Genomic DNA, 24,017 nt, shown 5'->3' with positions numbered 1-24,017 from the left:
TGGCTTTATACATGTAAATTTAGTTTAATTAAAAATTAATCCCTTAGGCATGGGCTGAATAGCCACATGGGATTCGTGACTATATCAGCACAGCTATAAAACATTTTTGTCATTGCTCGAAGTTCTGTTGGAAACCCATTGGTCCCAACATAAAAACAGATTTTTGTAGCAAAATGTCAAATATCAAGTTGGCATATAGCAGTTTCTTCTGTAATAGTAGCTGCATGAAGAGAATGAACAAATTGTGCACAGATTAGAAGGTACAATTTGTTTTTATTTTTATTTTTTATTTATTTATTTTTTGCTTTTTAGGGCTGCACCTGTGGCATATGGAGGTTCCCAGGCTAGGGGTCAAATCCGAGCTATAGCTGCTGGCCTGTACTACAGCCACAGCAACATGGGATCTGAGCTGCATCTGCAACCTAAAACCATGTAGCTCATGACAAAGCCAGATCCTTAACCCACTGAGTGAGGCCAGGGATTGAACCTGCAACCTCATGATTTCTAGTCCAATTCATTTCTGCTGTACCACGACGGGAACTCCTAGAAGGTACAATTTGTGACCTTTGAATTTTGTACTTGGCCAAGCTGTTATGCATGGTGGAAGGTCATATAAAGACATTCTTAGATACAAAGATGTGAAAACTTTAAATACAGGCCAGTAGAATCCAGAGCAGTGTTTTCAACCTTTTTTATTTTCCATCATTATTGAGCACTCCCCTGTAGAGACTAACAAGGCATCCTTGCTCCCCCCGTCTTTTTTTCTTTCTCAGACATTTAATACCAAGATACATCATGTATCTGTTGATACAGTATGGCCCTTTGGAGGGCTGCAAACCATTGCCATAGAGAAACCAAGAAACATTTTGCCCTGTTGAGAAGGCATGCTCTAGGAAAGTATACTTAAGAGCTCTAGAGCCTAAATTTGATCTCCAAAATATAAGAGTAACTTTATATTAGGAAATGATTATTTTAATATACCACATTGATTAGAGACCTGATCAGTCTGTCATCTGATTATCCTGAAAAGTATCTATCAGGTATTTGATAAGATTTCATATTAATTACCAATAAAATGAAAAATAGGAATTGAGGAATATTTCCTTTATGTAATAACACCAACTCAAACCAGTTGTCACCATTTTTAATGGTGAAATACTGCATGTCTAGATGTTAGGTTTTTTTTTTTTTTCCTTTTTAGCTGTACCCTTGGCATATGGAAATTGCTGGGGTCAAATCTGAGCTGCAGGCTGATTCCACAGACACAGCAATGCTAGATTCAAGCCCCTTCTGTGAACTATGCAGCAGCTTGTGGCAATGCTAGATCCTTAACCCAGTGAGGAGGTGAGGGATGGAACCCGCATCCTTGTGGAGACTATGTTGGCTTCCTAACCCATTGAGCCACAACAGGAACTCTGATGTAGTCCAGAACAAGACAAAGAAGCTCACATAACCAGCTTACTCAGTATGTTCCAGAAGTGCCCACTAATGCAAAGATTAAAAAAAAACCAAGGTATGCTGATGATAGCGGAGAAAAGAACTTTCTCATTTTCAGATCATATGATTATGTACCTACAAATCTCAGAATTACTGGGGGGAAATGAGAATTAATGTTCTACTAATTGGCCAGATATAATTAATATTCTGAAATATCAGACTTGTTAGAAATAATCTTAAAATCTTTAAAAAAATATATGGAATTATAAGGCAGAGGAAAACAACCAAACAGTAGCCCACACTCTGATATAAAAATCTCAACAAAATTGAGACATTTAAAGCATACATTTTTAAGTTGGCAGGATTTTGTCTCCAAAAGGGAAATATTGGGAGTGAAAAAACTCTAAATCAACAGATCTCTTGTTTATTGTGGTATTAGAAATTCCTAGGGAGGCAGGAAATAACAATAAAAATGTCTAAAAAAAGCTGGAAGGGGAGAAAATAATAAAAACAGTCTTGAGAAACACCACTTTAAGGAAAACTCTAATAGAGATATTTTTTTCTTTATGAAAAACTGGAAATTTTAAAGACATTGACTTTCAACATGAAGTTTTAGATTTAGTGGAATTCCAATAAAAATATGAATGGACTTAAAAATTGGCAAATGATCCTAAAATTCACCTGTAAAAATAAAATGATGAGATTATTAAGATAATATAGTGAAGAAAAACACTAAATGACATGACTGTATACCCTTAATTGCCTGGTAATTAAGAGTGTGGTACTCCTGACATCAGTGGGAACGTTCAGATCAACTGAGAAAGTCCCAAATGATAAACTATTTTATGATGAAAGCAGCATTACAAATTAGTGAGGGAGAGATTTATAATTCAGTAAGTGGTTCTGGAATAATTAACTATTTGGATAAAAACATTAAAGTTCCCTTTCTTACCATACTCAGTTATATTCTAGACAGATTGAACAACTAAAACAATCAAAATAATGTATGCATGAAATATACATGGAATATTTTCCTGATTTCATCTTAGAGATTTTAGGAAAAAAATAGTGAAAACCACTAAGATGAAACAGTTACAAATTTGGCCAAATATGGTGAAATACAAAATAAAAATATTTACACTAAAGAAGTTCCATAAACCAAAACAAAATGGAAACAACAAAGTCTGAAAAGCATTTGGAATAGTTTTCATGTATGATAAAGAGTTAAAATATCCTTGATGAATAAAGAGCTTCCATACCTCTGTAAGGTTACTATGAGAATTCAATTAAGTGATAGACATGACGCACAACAAACAGTTCTTAAAAGAAAGGCAAATGAATACTGAGCTTATGAAAAACATGTTAATTCACCATGAACTGAAGAAGTGCAGGTGAAAACTTAAATGAAATTTGTTCTCTTCTTTCAGTTGGCAATGACCAACCAAAACCATTTGGTGTCTTGTGTTTTTGGAGCTAAGTCTCTAGCATACACTGCTGGAGAGAATGTAGAGTATCTTGCTTGGGAGAGGAGGGTGTTGGCTTTTAAAATATGGATCTCTTTTAACTCAATTCTGCCAGATTTTTATTCAGAGTAATACTTCAGGATATGTACAATGTTGATAAACAGGAATGTTCATTGGAATATTAATCATAATAATAAAAAATTAGAAACAAATTATGTTTAGCAATGGGAAAGGCGTTATCAGAGTAGGTATTACGGGATACTAAAGGAGCCTTGAAACAGCCTATTTTGGAAGGCTAATCTTGTGAACTGAAATTCTCTATGTGTAATAGTTGCAAATAGTAGATGGTAACACCTCATTTAAAAAATTGCCTATGTGAACATAGAAGGTAAGGAATGAGATATATGAAATTACTAAAAGTTATTATCTCTTGCTGGTGAATATAAGGGAAATTTTTCTTTTTCTTTGTGCTTTCCTAGGATTAAAATTTTTTATTCAACAGTCATTAATCTAGATAGATCATATAAAGTTCATTAACGTTATGATTAAAAATACATTGCTGGAGTTCCCGTTGTGGTGCAGTGGTTAACGAATCCGACTAGGAACCATGAGGTTGCAGGTTCGATCCCTGCCCTTGCTCAGTGGGTTAACAATCCAGCGTTGCCATGAGCTGTGGTGTGGGTCGCAGACACGGCTCGGATCCCGCGTTGCTGTGGCTCTGGCATAGGCCAGCAGCTACAGCTCTGATTAGACCCCTAGCCTGGGAGCCTCCATATGCTGTGGGAGCGGCCCAAGAAATGGAAAAAAGACAAAAAAAAAAAAAAAAAACCCCAAAAAACATTGCTTTGCAGGATCTCAGCTCCAATTGATCTGCAATGTGACTGGCCGGGTGAGTGACTTTGTCTACTGGAAGTGGAATGGATCAATAGTTGATGAAAAAGACCCAGTGCTGAAGGAAGATTTCACACAGTAAGTATGCTAAAAGCCAGTCATGAGATAGACATTTTGATATTAAATTCCATGTGATACTTTATATAACCATTATGGTTTAATCTGATAGCAAGGGTTAGTGGTCATTGATTGCCTCTGCTGCCCATACTGAGTTTTTGCTAAGCTAAGCAGGATTCATAAGATCTTATACATTTCAGGTAAAGATGCTATCATTGTGGTGTAAATTCCAGACCTCTTAGAAAGCTTTCTGCTAGATTCAGTTAAAAATATTGCAGAATCCTAGTGAATCAGTTGTCCTGAATTACACTTAATATCATTCAGTTTTTAAAGTACTTTAGCAAAAACTCATTAAATGTGGCTAAGAATCAGGCACTCCCTTGCTCAAGTCTTATGGCTCCCTGTTACTTCTCTAGGGATAAACTGACTCCTTAGTATCACCTGCAAACCCTTTGTCATCTGTCCCAATCTACTCTTGCTTTCTATATTTGTGCCCCAATGGAAACCAGAATCCCTCTGCCCTCATTTTCCTTCTTGGAAGCTGGTAATTTTAATTTCTTTTTTTTCTGATACTGAGTCTTTTACTGACAGTCGTCTTAGGACTATAAAATACCAGATCAGTGTTGCTAGCAGGTTGATTGTTATACCTGTGCTTAGGGCTGGTGATTACTTCAGCTGCAATTTATGCAATAAAGAGATAAATCATGTATACACATATCTTATCTGTAATAGATGCAATTTAAACAATTTCATTTACTCTCTTTTGAACAGACTGGAGAATCCTTTAAACAAAAGAAGGAGTACAGTCCTCGCAACACTTAATATTTCAGTAGTCGAAAGTAAATTTTTTCTACATCCATTCATCTGTTTAGCCAAGAATACGTATGGAACGAGGACAGCATATATCCAATTAATACATCCAGGTAAATAACACAACTATTTATTTGAAATGCAGTTTTGTTTTATTGTGATAAGATTCCATGACCTTGAGGTTTACAATGATATTTCCTCTGCTCAGAGCACTCTTAGATTCCTCTTAACCAACTTAACGTCCATTCTTTTTTCACTTTTTAGTTGAGCTATTCTTTTAGGAAGTTTTCCTGTCCTACTGCCTATTCTTAACCCAGCTCTCTGCCCAGATGGGCCTTGCTACATACTTCTGTAGTACCCAATGTCCTCATTATAGTTCTGTCATACTTAGTTTTCTTTACCTGAGTGTAATTTCTTTGATGATGCAGACAGTTTAGTAATCATTCTATTTCCAGAGCTAGCAGCAACTTAAGTCTGGTCATCCTGTGTTTCTAATGAATATTTTTATGTAAGTGACTATTTGATGGATGCACCGGGGAAGCTTAAATATCCTCCTTCCAGAGAGGGTGTCTGAAGTTATTAGTTTTCATGAATTGTATAATCAAACACAATATTGTACATATTTGTGCTTCAGCTCAGTGATCCATCCTTATTTATTGTGCTCTTGCTTCTTTCTTTTTTCTCATCCATTTGATTTTATTACTCAAATGAATTTATCACATCTGTAGTTGTCTAATGATCATAACAATCTGATTTCACAGGATTTCCATCCCACAGCTCAAGCACATCCCCCCACCCCCCAAAGTGTCTCCTCCAGAGACCATAAATTTGTCAATGTCTGTGAGTCAGTATCTGTTCTGCAAAGAAGTTCAGTCTGTCCTTTTTTCAGATTCCACATGTCAGTGAAAGCATTTGATGTTTGTGACTCATTGTATGGCTGACTTCACTTTGCATGATAATTTCTAGGTCCATCCATGTTGCTAAAAATGCCGGTATTTAAAAAATGGCTGAGTAATATTCCATTGTGTATATGTACCACATCTTCTTGATCCACTGCTCTGTTGATGGACATATAGGTTGTTTTCATGTTTTGGCTATTGTAAATAGTGCTGCAATGAACATCGGAGTACATGTTTCTTTGTGAGTCAAGGTTTTCAGTCAATGCCCAGGAGTGGGATTGCTGGATCAAGTGGTAGTTCTATGTTTAGTTTTCTGAGGAATCTCCATACTGTTTTCCACAGTGGTTGCCCCCATTTACAATCCCACCAACAGTGACTAGGATTCCTTTTTCTCCACACCCTCTCCAGCACCTATTGTTTGTAGACTTTTTGCTGATGGCCATTCTGGCTGGTGCAAGGTGGTATGTCATCGTGGTTTTGGCTTGCATTTCTCTAATAATGAGTGATGTTGAACATTTTTTCATGGTTTTTTTTTTTTGGCCATTAATGTGTCTTCTTTGGAGAATTGTCTGTTTAGAACTTCTGCCCATTTTTTGATGGGGTTGTTCGTTTTTTTGGTATGGAGCTGTAGGAGGTGTTTATAAATTTTGGAGATTAATCCCTTGTCAGTTGATTCACTTGCAAAGATTTTCTCCCATTCTGTGGGTTGTCTTTTTGTTTTGTTTAGGGTTTCCTTTGCTGTGCAAAAACTTTGAGGTTTGATTAGGTCCCATTTGTTTATTTTTGTTTTTATTGTCAATACTCTAAGGGGTGGATCTGAGAAGATGTTGCTGTTGTTTATGTCAGAGAGTGTTTGGCCTATGTTTTCCTCTAAGAGCTTTATAGTATCTGGTCTTATATCTAGGTCTTTGATCCATTTTGAGTTTGTTTTTGTGTATGATGTTAGGAAAGAAAAATGGAGCTGGAGGAATCAGGTTCCTGGACTTCAGACTATACTACGAAGCAACAATCATCAAAACTGTATGCTACTGGCACAAAGACAGAAATATAGATCAGTGGAACAGGATAGAAAGCCCAGAATTAACCCCACGCACCTACAGCCAACTAATCTATGACAAAGGAGGCAAGGATATACAATGGATAAAGGACAGCTTGTTTAATAAGTGGTGCTGGGAAAACTGGACAGCCACATGGAAAAGAATGAAATTAGAACACTCCCTAACATCTTTTTTCTTTCTGGTGTAATTCTCATTTCAGTTACTGTAGTATTCAACTCTGGTTGTTCTTATTTCCTAATTCTTTGCTAAAAACTTACTGAATCTTCTCACACTGTGCACATATTCTTTTCCCGAGTTCTCAGATTATCTTTATGATCATCACTCTGAACTCTTTCTTGGGTAGAGTGCCTATTTCCACTTCCCTTAGTTATGCTTCTGGGGTTTTATCTTTTTCCTTTGTCTGGAACATATTCTTTTGCCATTTATTTTTATTTAAATTTCTATTTGTGTATTTAAGTATGTAGCAGGTTAGTTAAATTTCTTGGCCTTGGATAAGTGGCCCTCTGTAGGGGATGTCCTATGTGCCCCAGCAGCACACTCCCCTCTAGTCACCCAAGGGTCCAGTTGGTCCCAGGGTAGGTTCTGACCTTTGTTTGTAGACTCAGTTCCACAGACTTTGGGATCACAGATTTCTTGCTTCTGATGTCTTTCACCTGGTGGGTGAGGCTGGCCTAGAAGCTTGGATAGTCTTCCTGATAGGAGGGGCTGGTGCCTGCCTGGTGCTGGCTGGAGCTGAGTCTTGGACCTCTGGTTAACAGTGCCATGTCCAGAGGCATGTCTAGAGGTGGCTGTGATCTCAGTAAGTCTTTAGGAAGCCTGTCTGTTGATAGGTGGGGCTGTGTTCCTGCCCTCTGGGCTGCTTAGACTGAGATGTCTTAGCACTGGCGCCTACAGGTTGTTGCGTGAGGCCAGGTCTTGGTGCTAATGACTCAAGCAAGATATCTGCTTCCATCCAGAATTCACTTAAGTGAAAATTCTGTTATGTCTGCCACCAGCTTTTATGACCCCAGAGAGAGCCAAAACTTGTCCCTAGGAGACTAGCAGGTAGGTCTGGCCCAGGTTCCTATGAAGTTACTGCTTTTGTCCTGAGTTCTGGTGCATGTCAGATACTGTATGCACTCTCCAAGAACTGAGACTGTTTCTTCCAGTCCTGTGGAGCTCTTGCAATCAAGCCTTGGAGGCTTTCAAAGCCTAATGCTCTGGGGGGTCTCAATGTCAGAGCCCTAGGCTGAGGAGCATGATGTGGGGCTCAGAGCTCTCATTCCTGGGGGAAAACTTCTGTGATATTCTCTAGTTAGTGGTTGCCAATCTGGTTGCTATGGGACTTGATTATATCATGAGTGCACCCCTCTTATTCTCTTATTGTTTCTTCTTTATAGCTTTGGATATAGAGTATTTTTTTATAGGTTCTAATATTTTCTATTGATGGTTGTATAGCAGTTAGTTGTGGTTTTGGTGTGCTCTTGAGAGGAGATGAGCTCAGGGGCCTTTTACTCCACCATTATCTTATGTCCCTTAAGCCTTTTAAGAATAAGTGATTCCTCATGGCCTATTGGATATTTTACGCCTTTGGCAGATGATTTAAATGGTTATTCTGCTTCCCCTTCCTCTTAATTTCATTGATGTTCTTTAAAATTCCATTCTTTCCTTCCTGTCCTTTCTGTTACTTCATTGGTTCCTCAATTTTTTTCTTTTACTGCCTCCTTCACATTTCATATCACTAAAATAATTTTTCCTCAAAATTTTGCCATTAATGTTTTTTTATTTGCTTTGTTAATAGTTCTTAAAATGGGCTGAGACTACTTATTTTGAAGTATGGGTTTCGCTTTTGAAAGTTTTAAAAGTTTAGACTCATTGACCTATCATGGAGCTCCAGAATTAGATTAGGAAGACAGAGTGGTGGAAATCGTTGCTGTTGAACAGAATTAGGGAAAAAATATGAAAAGAAACAAAAACAGTTTGTGAGACCTCTGGGAGAATGTCAAATGTAGCAACATTTGCATTCTAGGGGTCCCAGAAGGAGAAGAGAGAGAAAGGCACTAAAAAAATATTTGAAGAGATAATAGCTGAAAACTTTCCTAACATAGGAAAGGAAATAGTCACTCAAGCTGAGGAAGGTCAGAGTCCCAAACAGGAATAACACAGGGAGGAACTTGCTGAGACACATAGTAATCAAACTGACAAAAAAATCAAAAACAAAGAGAAAATATTTTTTTCCTTTTGGATACCCTGTGGCATATGGAGTTCCTGGGTCAAGGATTCAATTCAAGCCACAGTTGTGATTGATACCACAGGTGGCAACACCAGATACTTTAACCCACTGTGCTGGGCCAAGGATCAAACCTGTGTCCTGGCACTGCAGATGCTGCTGATTCTGTTGCACCACAGTGGGAACTCCAAGACAAAGAGAAAATATTAAAAGCAACAAATACCATACAAGGGACTCTGCATAAGACAATCAGCTGATTTTTTTAGCAAAGAGTCTTCATGCCAGAAGAGAATAAGCACAATATATTAAAGGTGATGAAAGGGAAAAAAAACAACAAGAATACCCAGAAAGGTTCTCACTCAAATTGGACAGAGAAAGCAAAAACTTTACAGACAAGCAAAAGCTAAAATAATTCTACACCACTAAACCACTACTATGACAAATGCTAAAGGAACTTCTCTAAGCAGAAAAAAATAGGTCATAAGTAGAAACAAGAAAATTATGAAATGGGAAGGCTCACTGGTAAAGCAAACATACTGTAAAGGTAGGAAATGATCCACACACAAATAAGATATCAAAACTAGTAATCATGAGGGAGGAGACTATAAATTAAAATGCATTTGAAATTAAGATATCAGAGGAACAAGACAAGGATGTCTCCTCTCGCCACTACTATTCAACATAGTGTTGGAAGTCCTAGCCACAGCAACCAGAGAAGAAAAAGAAATAAAAGGAATCCAAATTGGAAAGGAAGAAGTAAAACTATAACTATTTGCAGATCACATGATACTATATACCTACAGAATCCTAAAGACTCTACCAGAAAACTGTTAGAGCTCATCAATGAATTTGGCAAAGTTGCAAGATACAAAATCAATACACAGAAATTGACTGTATTTCTATATACTAACAATGAAAGATCAGAAAGAGAAATTAGGTAAGCAATCCCGTTTACCATCACATCCAAAAGAATAAAATACCTAGCAGTATATCTACCTAAAGAGACAAAAACCTGTACTCTGAAAACCATAAGACACTGATGAAAGAAATCAAAGATGACACAAATAGATGGAAAGACATACCATGCTTGTGGATTAGAAGAGTTAATATTATCAAAATGACTATACTACCCAAGGCAATCTACAGATTCAATGCAACCCCTATCAAAGTACCAAGGACATTTTTCACAGAACTTGAACAAAGTATTTTAAAGTTTGTTTGGAAGCACAAAATACTCAGAATAGCCAAAGACATCTTGAAAAAGAAAAATGGAGCTGGAAGAATCAGGCTCCTGGACTTCAGACTATACCAGTCATCAAAACTGTATGGTCCTGGCACAAAGAAATATAGATCAGTGGAATAGGATAGAAAACCCAGAATTAACCCCATGCACCTACAGTCAACTAATCTATGACAAAGGAGGCAAAAATATACAATGGAGAAAAGCCAGCCTGTTCAATAAGTGGTACTTGGAAAACTGGATGGCCACATGTAAAAGAATAAAATTAGAACACTCGCTAACATCATACACAAAAACAAACTCAAAATGGATCAAAGACCTAGATATAAGACCAGATACTATAAAGCTCTTAGAGGAAAACATAGGCCAAACACTCTCTGACATAAACAACAGCAACATCTTCTCAGATCCACCCCTTAGAGTATTGACAATAAAAACAAAAATAAACAAATGGGACCTAATCAAACCTCAAAGTTTTTGCACAGCAAAGGAAACCCTAAACAAAACAAAAAGACAACCCACAGAATGGGAGAAAATCTTTGCAAGTGAATCAACTGACAAGGGATTAATCTCCAAAATTTATAAACACCTCCTACAGCTCCATACCAAAAAAACGAACAACCCCATCAAAAAATGGGCAGAAGTTCTAAACAGACAATTCTCCAAAGAAGACACATTAATGGCCAAAAAAAAAAAACCATGAAAAAATGTTCAACATCACTCATTATTAGAGAAATGCAAGCCAAAACCACGATGACATACTACCTTATACCAGGCAGAATGTCCGTCATCAAAAAGTCTACAAACAATAGGTGCTGGAGAGGGTGTGGAGAAAAAGGAACCCTATTACACTTTTGGTGGGATTGTAAATTGGTGTAACCACTGTGGAAAACAGTATGGAGATTCCTCAGAAAACTAAACATAGAACTACCACTTGATCCAGCAATCCCACTCCTGGGGCATCTATCCAGAGAAAACCTTGACTCACAAAGACACATATATTCTGATGTTCACTGCAGCACTATTTGCAATAGCCAAGACATGGAACAACCTAAATGTCTATTGACATAAGAGTGGCTAAAGAAGATGTGGTACATATAACATAATGGAATATTACTTAGCCATTAAATGGAACGAAATACTGGCATTTTTAGCAACATGGAAGGACCTAGAAATTATCATGCTAAGTGAAGTCAGTCAGACAATGAGACACCAACATCAAATGCTTTCACTGATATGTGGAATCTGAAAAAAGGACAGACTGAACTTCTTTGCAGAACAGATACTGACTCACAGACTTTGAAAAACTTATGGTTTCCAAAGGAGACAGGTTGGGTGGTGGGGATACACTGGGGGTTTGGGATGGAAATGCTGTGATGATCATTGTACAACTTTAAATGCAATAAAGTCATTGAGTAATAAAAAAGATAGTAACTTCAAACAAGCATATATATATGTATGCATATATGCTTATATGTGCATATATGCTTATATGTGCATATATATACACACACACACACATATACATATATATATATATACAGAGAGAGAGAGCTATAGCAAAACATCATGGTAAGTACCAAAAAAATCTCACGAAAAAAAAGAAAAAATAATCCAAACACAAATCACAAGATAACATACAGGAAAGGAAGAAAAATATTTACAAAACAAATCCAATTCAATTAACAAAATGGCATAAGAACATGCATATCAATAATTACCTTAAATGTAAAAGTATTAAATGCTCCAACCAAAAGATATAAACTGGCTCTATGGATACAAAAACAAGACTCTTTATATATGATGTATACAAGACACCCACTTCAGATCTAGAGACCCATACAGACCAAAAATGAAGGAATGGAGAAAGGTATTTCATGCAAATGGGAATCAAAGCAAAGCTGGAGCAGCAATACTGATATCATACAAAATAGACTTTAAAATGAAGACTGTTACAAGATACAAAGCAGGACACTACATAATGATCAGAGGATCAATCCAAGAAGACAACCTAACAGTTGTAAATATATGCACCCAGTTTAGGAGCACCTCAATATATAAGGCAAATGTTAACATACATAAAAGGAGAAATTGCTAGTAACACAGTTAATAGTGGACTTTAATACCACACTTGCATCAATGGACAGATCATCCAAAGTGAAAATCAATAAGGAAACATGGGCCTTAAATGACACATTAGACCAGATGGACTTCATTATATCTATAGAGCACTCCCTCCAAAGCAGCAGATTATACATTCACGTGGAATTTCCTGCAGAAAAGATCACATGCTGTGCCACAAAGGAAGCCTCAGTAAATTAAGAAAATTGTGATCACATCAAGCATCTTTTATGACTATCATGCTATGTGATTAGAGACCAACTACAAGAAAAACATTGCAGAAAACACAAAACACAATATATTACTGAAAAACCAAAGGATCTCTGAAGAAATTTAGAGGAAAGAAAAAAAGAGACAACTGACAACAGAAACACAATGACCCAAAATCTATGGGATGCAGCAAAAGCAGTTTTAAGAGGGAAGTTGATAGACATATAAGCTAACCTTGGGAAACAAAGAAAATCTCCAATAAGCAACCTCATCTTACACCTAAAGGAAGTAGAGAAAGAAGAATAAAAGCCAAAATTAGTAGAAGGAAAGAAATCATAAATATCAGAGAATAAATGAAATAGAGACTAAAACAGAAAAGTTTAATGAAAATAAAAAGTAGTCATTTGAAAATATCAACAAAATTCATAAACCTTTAGCCAGACTCAAGAAAAAAAGGGGGAAGGCCCAAATCTGTGAAGTTAGAAATGAAAAAAGAGAAGTTACTGCTGATACCACAGAAATACAAAGGACCAGAGAGACTAGTACAAGAAACTGTATGCCAATAAAAGGACAAACTGGAAGAAATTAAAAATTCTTAGAAAGGTACAATTTCCCAAGAATGAACCAGGAAGAAATAGAACATATAAACAGAACTAATATAAGCACTGAAATTGAGTCTACAGTTAAAAAACTTCCAACAAACAGAAGTCCACAAACCAGGTAGCTTAACAGGCAAATTCTACCAAATATTTACAGAAAAGTTATCATCTATCCTTCTGAAGCTTTTCCAAAAAAGTGCAGAGGCAATAATACTTCTAAGCTCATTTTATGAGGTCACCATCACTCTGATATCAAAACCATACAAAGATACCACAAAAAAAAAAAAGAAAATTTCAGGCTAGTATCACTGATGAACACAAGTGCAAAAATCCTCAACAAAATACTAGCAAATCAAAGCAAACAAGAAATTAAAAGGATCGTACTCCATAATCAAGGGAGATTTATCCCTGGGATGCAAGGACTTTTCAATATTGTTAAACTAATCGTGTGATATAACATATTAGCAAATTTAAAAATAAAAACCATATAATTATCTCATTGGGTGCAGAAAAAAGCTTTTGATAAAGTTCAACATCCACTTATGGTTAAAAAAAAAAAACTCTAGAAAGTGGCATAGAGGACACATGCCTCAACATTATAAAGGCTGTGTATGACAAACTCACGGCTAACATCATAGTCAATGGTGAAAATCTAAAAGCATTTTTTCTAAGATCAGGAACAAGACAAGGATGTCCATATTGCCACTTTTATTTAACATATTTTTGGAAGTCCTAGCCATAGCAGAGAAGAAAAGAAATAAAATGAATCCAAATTGGAAAAGAAGTAGTAAAATTCTCACTCTTTGCATATGATAATATACATAGAAAATTTGAAAGATGTGACCAGAAAACTAATAGAGCTCATCAGTGAAACCAGTGAAGTTGCTGTATACAAAATTAATACACAGAAATCCGTTGCTTTTCTATACACTAACAATGAAAGATCAGAAAGAGAAATTAAAGACACAATCTAATTTACCATCACATTAAAAAGAACAAAATACCTAGGAATAAACCTACTGCAGGAGGAAAAAGACCTTTACTTCAAAAACTGTAAGATGCTGATGAAATAAATTTTTTTTGGCTTTTTTTTTTTCTTTTAAGGGCTGCATCTTTAGCATATGGAAGTTCCCAGGCTAGGGGTCGAATTGAAGCTACAGCTGCCGGCTTACACCACAGCCCCAGCAATGCTGCATCCAAGCTGCACCTGTGACCTTCACCACAGTTCATGGCAATGCTGGATCCTTAACCCACTGGTGGAGGCCAGGGATTGAACCCGCATCCTCATGGATGCTAGTCGGGTTTCTTAACTGCTGAGCCGCAGTGGTAACTCCCTGATGAAAGAATTAGAAGATGACTCAAATGGATAGAAAGATATACTGTGATCTTGGATAAGAAGATTGTTTAAATGACTATACTACTCCAAGCATTCTACAGATTCAATGCAATCCCTATCAAATTACCAACGGCATTTTTCACAGAACTAGAACAAAAAATTTTTAACTTTGTATGGAAACACAGGTGACCCTGAATAACCAAAACAATCCTGGGAAAGAAAAATGGAAATGGAGGCGGCTCTCTGACTCAGGGTATGCTACAAAGCTACAGTCATCAGAAATGTGTGGCTGGTACAAAAACTGAAATATAGGTCAATGGAGAGGACAGAAAGCCCAGAAATATACTCATGCATCTATGTTCGATTAGTATATGACAGTGGAAGCAAGGATATACAGTAGATAAAAGACAATCTCATCAATAGTGTTGTTGAGAAAACTATACAGTCACATGTACAGTGAAATTAGAACATTCCTTGACACCACATGACAGTGAACTCAAAATGGATTAAAGCTCTAAATGTAAGACCAGATACTAAAAAACGCTTAGAGGCAGAATTTTTTTTATTTGATCTGTCCGATAGAGTAATGGAAATAAACAAATGGTACCTAATTAAACTTAAAATCTTTTGCACTGCAAAGGAAACCATTAACAAAACAAAAAAAACAACCTGGAGGATGGGAGAAAATATTTGTAAATGATGCAGCCAGAAAAGGATTAATCTCCAAAATACACAAACAGGTCATACAACTCAATAACAAAAACCCATCAACCCTGTCAAAAAATGAACAGAAGACCTAAAGAGACATTTCTTCAAAGAAGATATGCAAACAGGCAACAGGCATGTGAAAAAATGTTCAGTATCACTAACTGTTAGAGAAGTGTAAATCAAAACTACAATGAGGTATCACATCACACTTGTCAGAATGACCATCATCAAAAAGTCAACTAAGAATATGTATTGGGAAGAGCATGGAGAAACTTTCTCCATTGTTGTAAAGGAACCCTTCTACATTGTTGGTCAAAATGTAAATTGGTGCAGCCACTCTGGAAAACAGTATGGAGGTTCCTTAAAAAACTAAAAGTTACAACATGAACCTGCCATCTGGTTCCTGGGCATATATCTAGGAAAAATCTATAATTTGAAAACATATACACACCCCAGTATATTCATATCAGCACTGTTCATAATAGCCAAGACAGGAAAGCAACCTAAATGCCCACTGACAGATGAGTAGATAAGATATGGATGGTGTGTGTGTAATTATTATGCTACTTTTCCATAAAAAAGAATGCCATCTGCAACAACATGGATGGGCTTAAAGATTACCATACTAAGTGAAGTAAGCCAAAGACAGATGTCTTATATCTTTTATATGTTGAATCTAAAAATAACAAATGAACTTATTTACCTAACCTATATAGACCCACAGACATAGAAACAAAGCTTATAGTTACCAAAGGGAAAATACCTGGGGATTTGGGATTAACATATATACACTACTATATATAAAAATAGATAAGCAAAAAAGACCTATTATATGGCATAGGAAACTATATTTTCTAATAACCTAGAAGGGGAAAGAATCTGAAAATAGTATACACACACACATGCTGTACACCTGAAACTAACAACATTGTGGTCAACTACACTTCAATAAAAAAAATTAAAAAAAGGAAGTATTTGTAAAATAGTTTAAGACAATTTGTAGTTAAATTATAACAGGGTATTTATGAATAGTACATGGAAGAAAATCTAAAAGAATATATGAAAAAGTATTAGAATTAATAAATGAATTTATTAGCAAGATCATGAGTGTATGTGTGTGTATATAGTGTTTCAGTATGTCTATAAATACCAACAACAAAGAAATAGAAGCTTAAAAATATCTTTTACAGTAGTATCAAACATTATCAAATACTTAGGCATTGTTCAAAAATCTGTGATACAAACTAAAAATACGTTATTGAGATAAATTAGAGAAGACCTGATAGGTAAAGGGATATACAGTATTCATTCAAAGACTCACTGTTATAAAGATGTTAGTTTCCCCCAAATTATAGATTCAAAAAATTCCAATCAAAATCCCAGCTGTATTTGTGCAGGTGTGGATATATGTTTGTGTCCATGTGTTGCCAAGGGCATGTCTATTCTAAACGTCATATGGAAATATAAAGAGCCAAGAGTTGTCCAGGTGGTCTTGAATAAAAACATATCTGGAAGATTTACACCACAGCTATCATGATCGTGTACAAAGCTACAGTAAAAAAGACTGTAAATGTGAACTTAAAATGGGCCGATTGGATATTAGTCTGGAATATGGTATAGATCTTGATTTCTACTTCATACCCAGGACAGCTGCATTTAGAGCAATGAAGTAATAGATCTTTTAGATTCTCTTTCCTGGATAGTTCTTGGCATTTATTTATTTTTTTTTATAGATATGCAAAAATCAATTTGATTTCTTTTTTTTTTTTGGCCCCTGACATTTAGAAGGCTCCTTCTCATTTCTTCTTCCTCCATCATCCTCCCCTTTACCTCTCCACCTGACTCCTCTGCAGTCATTGGTTGCATAACTAGCATGTGAAGCCAGGAGAACATGGAAACGTGAAACATCCTGTCTTGCATCCCTAAACTCTCCCTTCCTTTCCCCCAGTCTTCAGCTTTCTCCACCTGACTCTTCTACTTCTGCAGAACTTTTGTAGACATTTGAGTGACTTTGACTTTACTCAGCTTACTATGGAATGTGCTATCACATGGCCTTTGGTGTTTTTCTATGTTATTATATACTACTTAGGTGGAAATTTAATACTAGGCACCTTAGTTTTTTTTTGCAGTATCTGCTCTCAGTGGCTTTTGTACTTTAATAGCCATTAATAAGAGATCATGAATGGATTAATACTGTTTGGGATTGGGATTACAGGCCAATCCCCATCCCATATATGGTTTCCTTGAAATGATAACATTTAATTGTCTATGCTCTAATTTTAAATTCTTTGAGCTCTAATATTTTTTTCTCCTGTTTTTTTGCTATAGTCCCTGATTTCCACAAGCCCATGATTGGTATACTTGTCATGGTAACACTGCTAATTACATGCTCTGTTTTCATCTATAAAGTCTTCAAGATTGACATTGTGCTCTTGTACAGAGAGACCTGCTATGATTTTCTCCCGAAAAAAGGTACAATTTTCTGTTCTATGCAATATTTTCCTGTTGGAGAGAGGATAGTTAAGAGATGTAAAGGATGCTAAGGGGATTTTACTTAAATTTCAAAATGAAATGTGATTTATACAAAATAATTACATACGATTATAGTGTTAAATAGACTGAGCAGTATTATCTTCTAAGTTATTGCATTGGTATTCATAACAGTGTAACACACAAGCTTTTAGAGCTTCTGCTCATAGATCCAGTTATTGAGAAGCCATGGCTGAGAACCTGCTCTGTGCTGAGTAGGACAAGAGATCACTCATGTCTGCCTTCAAATGAAAGAACTGATTCAGTTTTCATGCATCGGGGAAGTACCCTCTCTTTTGTTTAAACCTTGCATTAAATAATACTACATTAATATATAAAAGGAAGAATGGAAAGAATTCAGGGATGAGACAGTTGGGTAAGATAAGAATAGGAAGATAAAGGGAGTTTTATACTGAGGGGTAGTGAATCTTTGCATACGAGGGGGCCATCAAATAATATAAGAACAACTTTGTATAAAACACAATAAATAGAAACTTGTCAGAGATGAACACTTTAAAAAGGCATTATACTTTTGGTGTTGTTGCTTCATACCATTGTACAAACATTAATAATTATGAAATGCATGTTTGCCCTATTGACTTTACTAAATCTCATTTTTTCTTTTGGTTCTAAATATATTTTTCTTTTAGCTTCAGATGGAAAGACATATGATGCATACATACTATGTCCAAAGACCCCTGGTGACGGGTCCACCTCTAACTCAGATATTTTTGTGTTTAAAGTCTTGCCTGAGGTCTTGGAAAAACAGTGTGGATATAAGCTGTTTATCTGTGGCAGGGACGACTACGTTGGGGAAAGTATGTATGCAGTGGGAAAAAGTAAAAGTCTTCTTAAACTAATTACTCAAATTGAGTTTCCTTTTTCTGGAAGGCTGTGGCATGTGTTTATATACTTGACAAATTTAAGAACCTCTTCAATGATGTATGATGATAGTTTTCATATTTATTAATTGCAGAGTGTTGACTTTTCTTATATTCTACTGGGATAACCATTAACTGTTTTACTTTGTTTTGGAAAACTGAATAGTTAGATTCAGTAGTTGCTTTACATAAAATAGTGATAATAGATCCAGAGGTTTAACAGGGAAGTTTATAAATTTCTACTTCAAGTTTCTGACTCCCACATGAAACCTTTACCTATTGTGGGTCAGTTCTTGAGCTATTCTATAAAATGAGAACCTCCTTCAATCTCAAGTAAGAAAAGAGCATTAGGAGACATAGGGGATGGGGTGAAAAGAACCTTGAGGGGATTTGGCTCTGTAGGAAATGATTATACAGTGAAAGTTTACTTACTATGCTGTGCTTTGTGTTTTTCAGGCATTGCTGAGGTTACTAATGAAAACATAAAGAAAAGCAGAAGACTGATTGTGATTTTGGTCCGAGAAACATCAGAATTCAGGTGGCTGGGGAATTCATCTCAAGAGCAGATAGCTATGTACAATGCTCTCATTCAGGAAGGAATTAAAGTTGTCCTGCTGGAGCTGGAGAAAATCCAAGACTATGAGAAAATGCCAGAATCCATAAAATTCATCAAGCAGAAACAGGGGGTCATACGCTGGTCAGGGGACATGACAGAGGGGGCACAGTCTGTGAACACGAGGTTCTGGAAGAAGCTCAGGTACCACATGCCAGCCCAACGACAGCCACCTTCATCCCAGCACCAGCTGCTGACCCCAGCCACTCAGCCGGACTTTATGGAGAAACAGCCAAGGGAGGTCCATGTGCCTCTCTGATAGTAGGGAAGCTTGGCCAAGAGTTCCTTGGTGACTCCTGTCTTTGGGCATTGTGGGCTGAACCAAATGTCGCTGACTTGTAAAGTCATACCACATACCTGGAGAGTCCTTATCCTTAAGGTCATCTGGAATCGGACATATTAATGGAACAGGATGTGGTGACAATAGCAGGCCAGGGCAATTCAGGGCAGAAAGCCTAGGAAGTGCATTAAAAAGGCAAAAAATGCCCTGTCTGAATGTTTGAACTACTGGGAAAAGGAACTGGGGCAGAAAACAAGAGGAATGAACATGCAGAAAATATTCACCACCTATAGACAGCTTTAGGAAGTCACCCTGGGAAGTCACACCTGAGGGCAGGGCTGTGACCCAGTCTGGGGATGGGCAGGGTCACTGGCCTTAAAGTGGCTTTGCTGGGCATTGCTTCAGGCAGAGTGAGACTAATACTGCCTGGAGGAAAGTAGAAGCATTCTTGGAGAATTTTCCATTTGCCTTGTGTTTTCCATACCCCTCAACAATGGGCAGTCATGTTCCAAAAATGGGATTTCATTTCACAGACCGTTAAAACTGTCATTTTCATGAACAAAGGGGTTCTCTAGGATGCTAAAGTTTGGAAGTAACTGTAGCTTTCTGCAGGAAAGAGTGAATTTCGAGAGCAAGAGTAGCAGAGAATTTGATGTACTCTTAATGCTTTCCCCTGGAAGAACCATTTGGTTCCACCTTATTCTTCAGCATTTTACTTGACTCGTCAGTTCTCTGGAAGGACAACTTCTAAGTCACCTCCTCTTTATACCATCACACATATGGTCCACAGATTGACCATCCCTCCTATGACGCTGCTCTGATTGCATCCTGCTTTTTCTAGAACACCTCCACAAGTTTCTCCGGCTCAGGAGCTAAAGCCCATGCTCCACCACCTTTTCCCATGTTCTCCCACTAGCATTTCACCACCGCCTCACACCCCCAATCCACCCATGCAGTTGGCCTCTCTCAGTTCTGCCATGTGAATCCCGAAGTTGTGTACCTCACACCTTCCCCCCAGAGCCCTTTCATATCTGCTGCTTCTTCCTGCCTCCTTTGACCAGAAATCCTCCTCTCATTTTCTCCACCTGACCAAAATTTTACCCCAGCTCACCTTCCCTGAGAAACTGCCCTGAGGCACCTGTTCTTCTCAGTCTGATAGTACTTACTCTTGGCTGTCACTTTATGAGAAGTTTGTTCTGTCTCCAGTTAGGAGACCTGCTCTCTGCAGGAGAGGCATGGGGGTGTCTCTTTGTTGGAGGTGCCTTCAGAAGTAATTTGCACATGTAACACATTTTATTGTTTAAAAATGTCCATGGATTATCTTAAATTTTTCAAAACCTTTTGTAAGCTCTTCCTTTCAGATCTTCCCCATGAATTACATTTTTACTGCATTATCTGATGGTAATTTTTTGGGGTCTAAGTGTTTAGGAAAAGTTTATGAATACAATGAAGTGTTTCACTTTGAGTTGTTAAAACTGGCTTATTGGAGTTTTTTCCTCCTTCTGCCTCTGTTTTGTTTTATGAAAGAAAGGGTATTGAGCCATTTTTTTCAATGACATTTTTGATAAATTATATTTGTACTGGTTAATGATGAAGGGTTTTTTAAAAACTTGTTTGTATAATTCTGCAGCAGAATATTTTTGTATCGTAAAGACACCAGATTCATGTACAGCACGTATCATTGATCAAGGGACTGTACTTATTTTCCAATAAAACTGTCAAAACCTGGTATTGACTCTTCTCCTTCAGATCTGTTTCTTTGCTGGCCCTCTTCTGATTTTATCTGCACAATCTCAGGTGGGATAGAAGGTGAGGACACCTGCCTGGGGAGATCAGAGGCCATTAACCAACCAATGAGGTTTTGCACCCCCTTTGTAGTCTCAGCTGAACTCCATCTGTTTGCTTACTTCTTAAATGGATTGAAATGTAACTCTTATTAACATTTACCAATCCCCAAACGGATAAGGGAAATATCTATATAGAGTTTTACATTTTACAAAAGGTTTTATTTCTCTTCTCCTTTGACCCAAGTGGCTGGGCTCACAAAACAGACAGGTTTTTTGTCCAAATGCAAACTCTAATGCTCACAGACTCTAAGGATCACGGTGCCCTTTAGACTGCATCAGTGCCTCTTCTCACCTCATAGCCATTCTAAGACGCAGGTGTCTCTGTCAGTATCTGTAGAGGAGGGGAGGGAGCTCATTGCCTTCAAGTCTACAAGGCCAAGCATATGGCAGGTGCTCAGAATGGTAGCTTTTTCTCTAGCAATTCTATAAATAAACTTGGTTTACTCACATCATATTGGAATCTGAAAATAGAATGGATAGAGAAGCATGAAAGTGGCGATTGACACCAAAGGAGGGAGCAAAGCAGTGCAAAAATAAGGCCACAGTATAGAACAGGCAGGTGAGCTGGTGATGTGTGGAGATCAGGATCCCTGGTGCCCCCTCAGCCCAGGTGTTTCCCAGTCGCTGAGGGCTATACTGCCAACCCTAAACTTTAAAGGATGTTTAGTGGTCCAAAGAAAGAAAGAGAATTTGTTAAATGGATTCATAAGAGATTTTTCATTTTAAATGAAAAATTTTAAATGAAAGAATCTAAGTGGTCCTACGGTGGCTCAGTGGTTAAGGAACCTGACTAGCATCCATGAGGATGAGGGTTTGACCCCTGGCCTTGCTCAGTGGGTCAAGGATCTGGCATTGCCATAAGCTGTGGTGTGGTCACAGATGCATCAGATTCTGCATTGCTGTGGCTGTGGTGTAGGCTGGTGGCTGCAGCTCTGATTGGACCCCAGCCTGGGAACATCCATGTGCCACGAGTGCAGCCCTAAAAAGACCAAAAAAAAAAAAAAAAAAAAGCAAGAATCTAGGAAAATTGAGGAGTCAGCTATCCAGAAAACTTGCCTAGACAGAATATCTCTCAGTGGAATAATTCAGATAGATTTCACCATATTTTGGTTATTTTACCAGTTAATCTATTTTTAGTAAGTAGAAAAAAATCAGTGCTAAGAGCCATTAAGCCTTTTGTCATGAGAATTTTTATTCTTCTCTTTCATGATAAATTTTCTTCAGAGTATCTTTTATTCTTTTTCCTTTTTGTCTCTGGAATTATTTCTCAATTGGGGTGCCGTCTGGTGGAAAAAGACGTCAGTATAAGTTTCTGCTTATGCTGAGGTCTTTTTGAAACTAGTACTCAGCACTTGGTCATTTTGACCCTCCATTTTCTTATCTGTTAAGAAAAAAAGACTTCCCATATCTCAAGGTTTTAATGTGTGGAAATGCTACCGAGTCCAACCTCTTACTGCTTACTGCTTCACAGACCAATAAACTGAGAGACAAGGTGTTGGGGCAAGGCACAGTGAAATCCAGGAAATCCAGCAGACTGAGAAGATGGTGGACTTGTGTCCCAAAGAACTATCTTGCCTGAGTTAGAATTCAGGCTTCTTTTATACTAAAAGGGGAAGGTAAAGTTGAGCATTTCCTGGTTCCAGCCAGCCTCTGAAGGAGGGGATGTGTTAATTTCTTCCTTTGCTGTCTTTCACAAGTGGACCTGGTCAGGGTATTTCCTGTGAGCTAAACAATGGTATTTTAGCTTAACATGCATTACCTGGGAGGCAGGGTTCCCAGAGATGGGCCATCCTGTATAATTTAAGCTTATAGGCAATGTCCCTTTAGTGATTAACTTGTAATAGAATACAAAGTATCTTGCCTATTGCAACTCCCCACTGTCAATGTCCACTCCACAATCTTTTGAGGAAAGGGATGAAGACCACTCTGACTACTTCCTACTGAACAAGAGTGATGAATATTCCTTAGAATCTTTAGTCAGTAGTAAAATTCTCTGTTTTTAATCTACAACTATTTGAACCTGATGAAATCACTTAGCACTTTGTCTAATTTGTAACTGAACTTTGAGTTTTGGTTCCAGTTCCTGATACGTATACTCAATTTCTGTGCTATTTATTTGGACACAATTAAACAAATAGGTTGACACTTCTCCAACTATAATGAAACTACCTTCTACTTCAGTTGGATAGGAAGACCAGTGGGAGGCAAACTTATGAGCAGAGATTGGTATAGTGCCCAAAGTTTTAACATTATTGGCAACTGCTAGGTCTTTTAAGATTCTTTCCTCTGGTCAGACACCTGGAATGGCCAACCATATGATATTTCAGAGGAGCTTAATTTAAGCCTGCTTCTGGGGGCTACTGATCAATAGTAGGGTAATTGGCAAGGCCTTATCTCAAGTTAAATTAGTATTCATTTTCTCAATTTTTTCCTGTTGGTTGCAGTGGCTTAAACTGAAGGTTTTCAATGTATTCACCAGTCACTTACTATTAAATTTAAATGGAATAGACTTGTGGCTCCCAGGGGGAAAGGGGGGGAGTGGAAGGGATCGGGAGCTTGGGGTTATTGGATGCAAACTATTGCTCTTGGAATGGATTTACAATGAGATCCTGCTGTGTAGCATTGAGAACTATGTCTAGATACTTACATCGCAACACAACAATGGGAGGAAAAATATGTATACATGTATGTGTAGCTTGGTCCCCATGCTGTATAGTGGAAAAAAATTAAATGGACAGTTGAGAGTTTTGAGACCATTCTTCCACCACAGATAAAGACTGGGGTGGCAAGGAACATTTGGGACAAGATGGCAGTGTAGAAGGAACTTGA

General features: G+C 37.3%; 1 protein-coding gene across 6 annotated transcripts in view; it reads left to right on the top strand.

Moving 5' to 3' along the window:
- The window catches only part of IL1R1 (interleukin 1 receptor type 1), a 141,823-nt gene extending 120,752 nt beyond the window's left edge, over positions 1-21,071 (top strand). For 4 of the 6 annotated variants that reach the window (XM_021087128.1, XM_013995919.2, XM_021087126.1 and 1 more), the window contains exons 9-13: positions 3,752-3,869; positions 4,620-4,771; positions 17,367-17,510; positions 18,218-18,385; positions 18,905-21,071. In XM_021087128.1, the coding sequence (XP_020942787.1) occupies positions 3,752-3,869; positions 4,620-4,771; positions 17,367-17,510; positions 18,218-18,385; positions 18,905-19,320 (998 nt within the window). In that variant the 3' untranslated portion in view covers positions 19,321-21,071. The remainder of the gene's footprint in view (positions 1-3,751; positions 3,870-4,619; positions 4,772-17,366; positions 17,511-18,217; positions 18,386-18,904) is intronic. The other 2 variants (XM_021087129.1, XM_013995920.2) reach the window with 2 other exon arrangements.

The sequence above is a fragment of the Sus scrofa genome, chromosome 3, assembly GCF_000003025.6.
Source record: "Sus scrofa isolate TJ Tabasco breed Duroc chromosome 3, Sscrofa11.1, whole genome shotgun sequence".
In the NCBI taxonomy this organism is placed as follows: Eukaryota; Metazoa; Chordata; class Mammalia; order Artiodactyla; family Suidae; genus Sus; species Sus scrofa.
The sequence above is the reverse complement of the archived record's forward strand: the minus strand, read 5'-3'. Positions and strand labels throughout refer to the sequence as shown.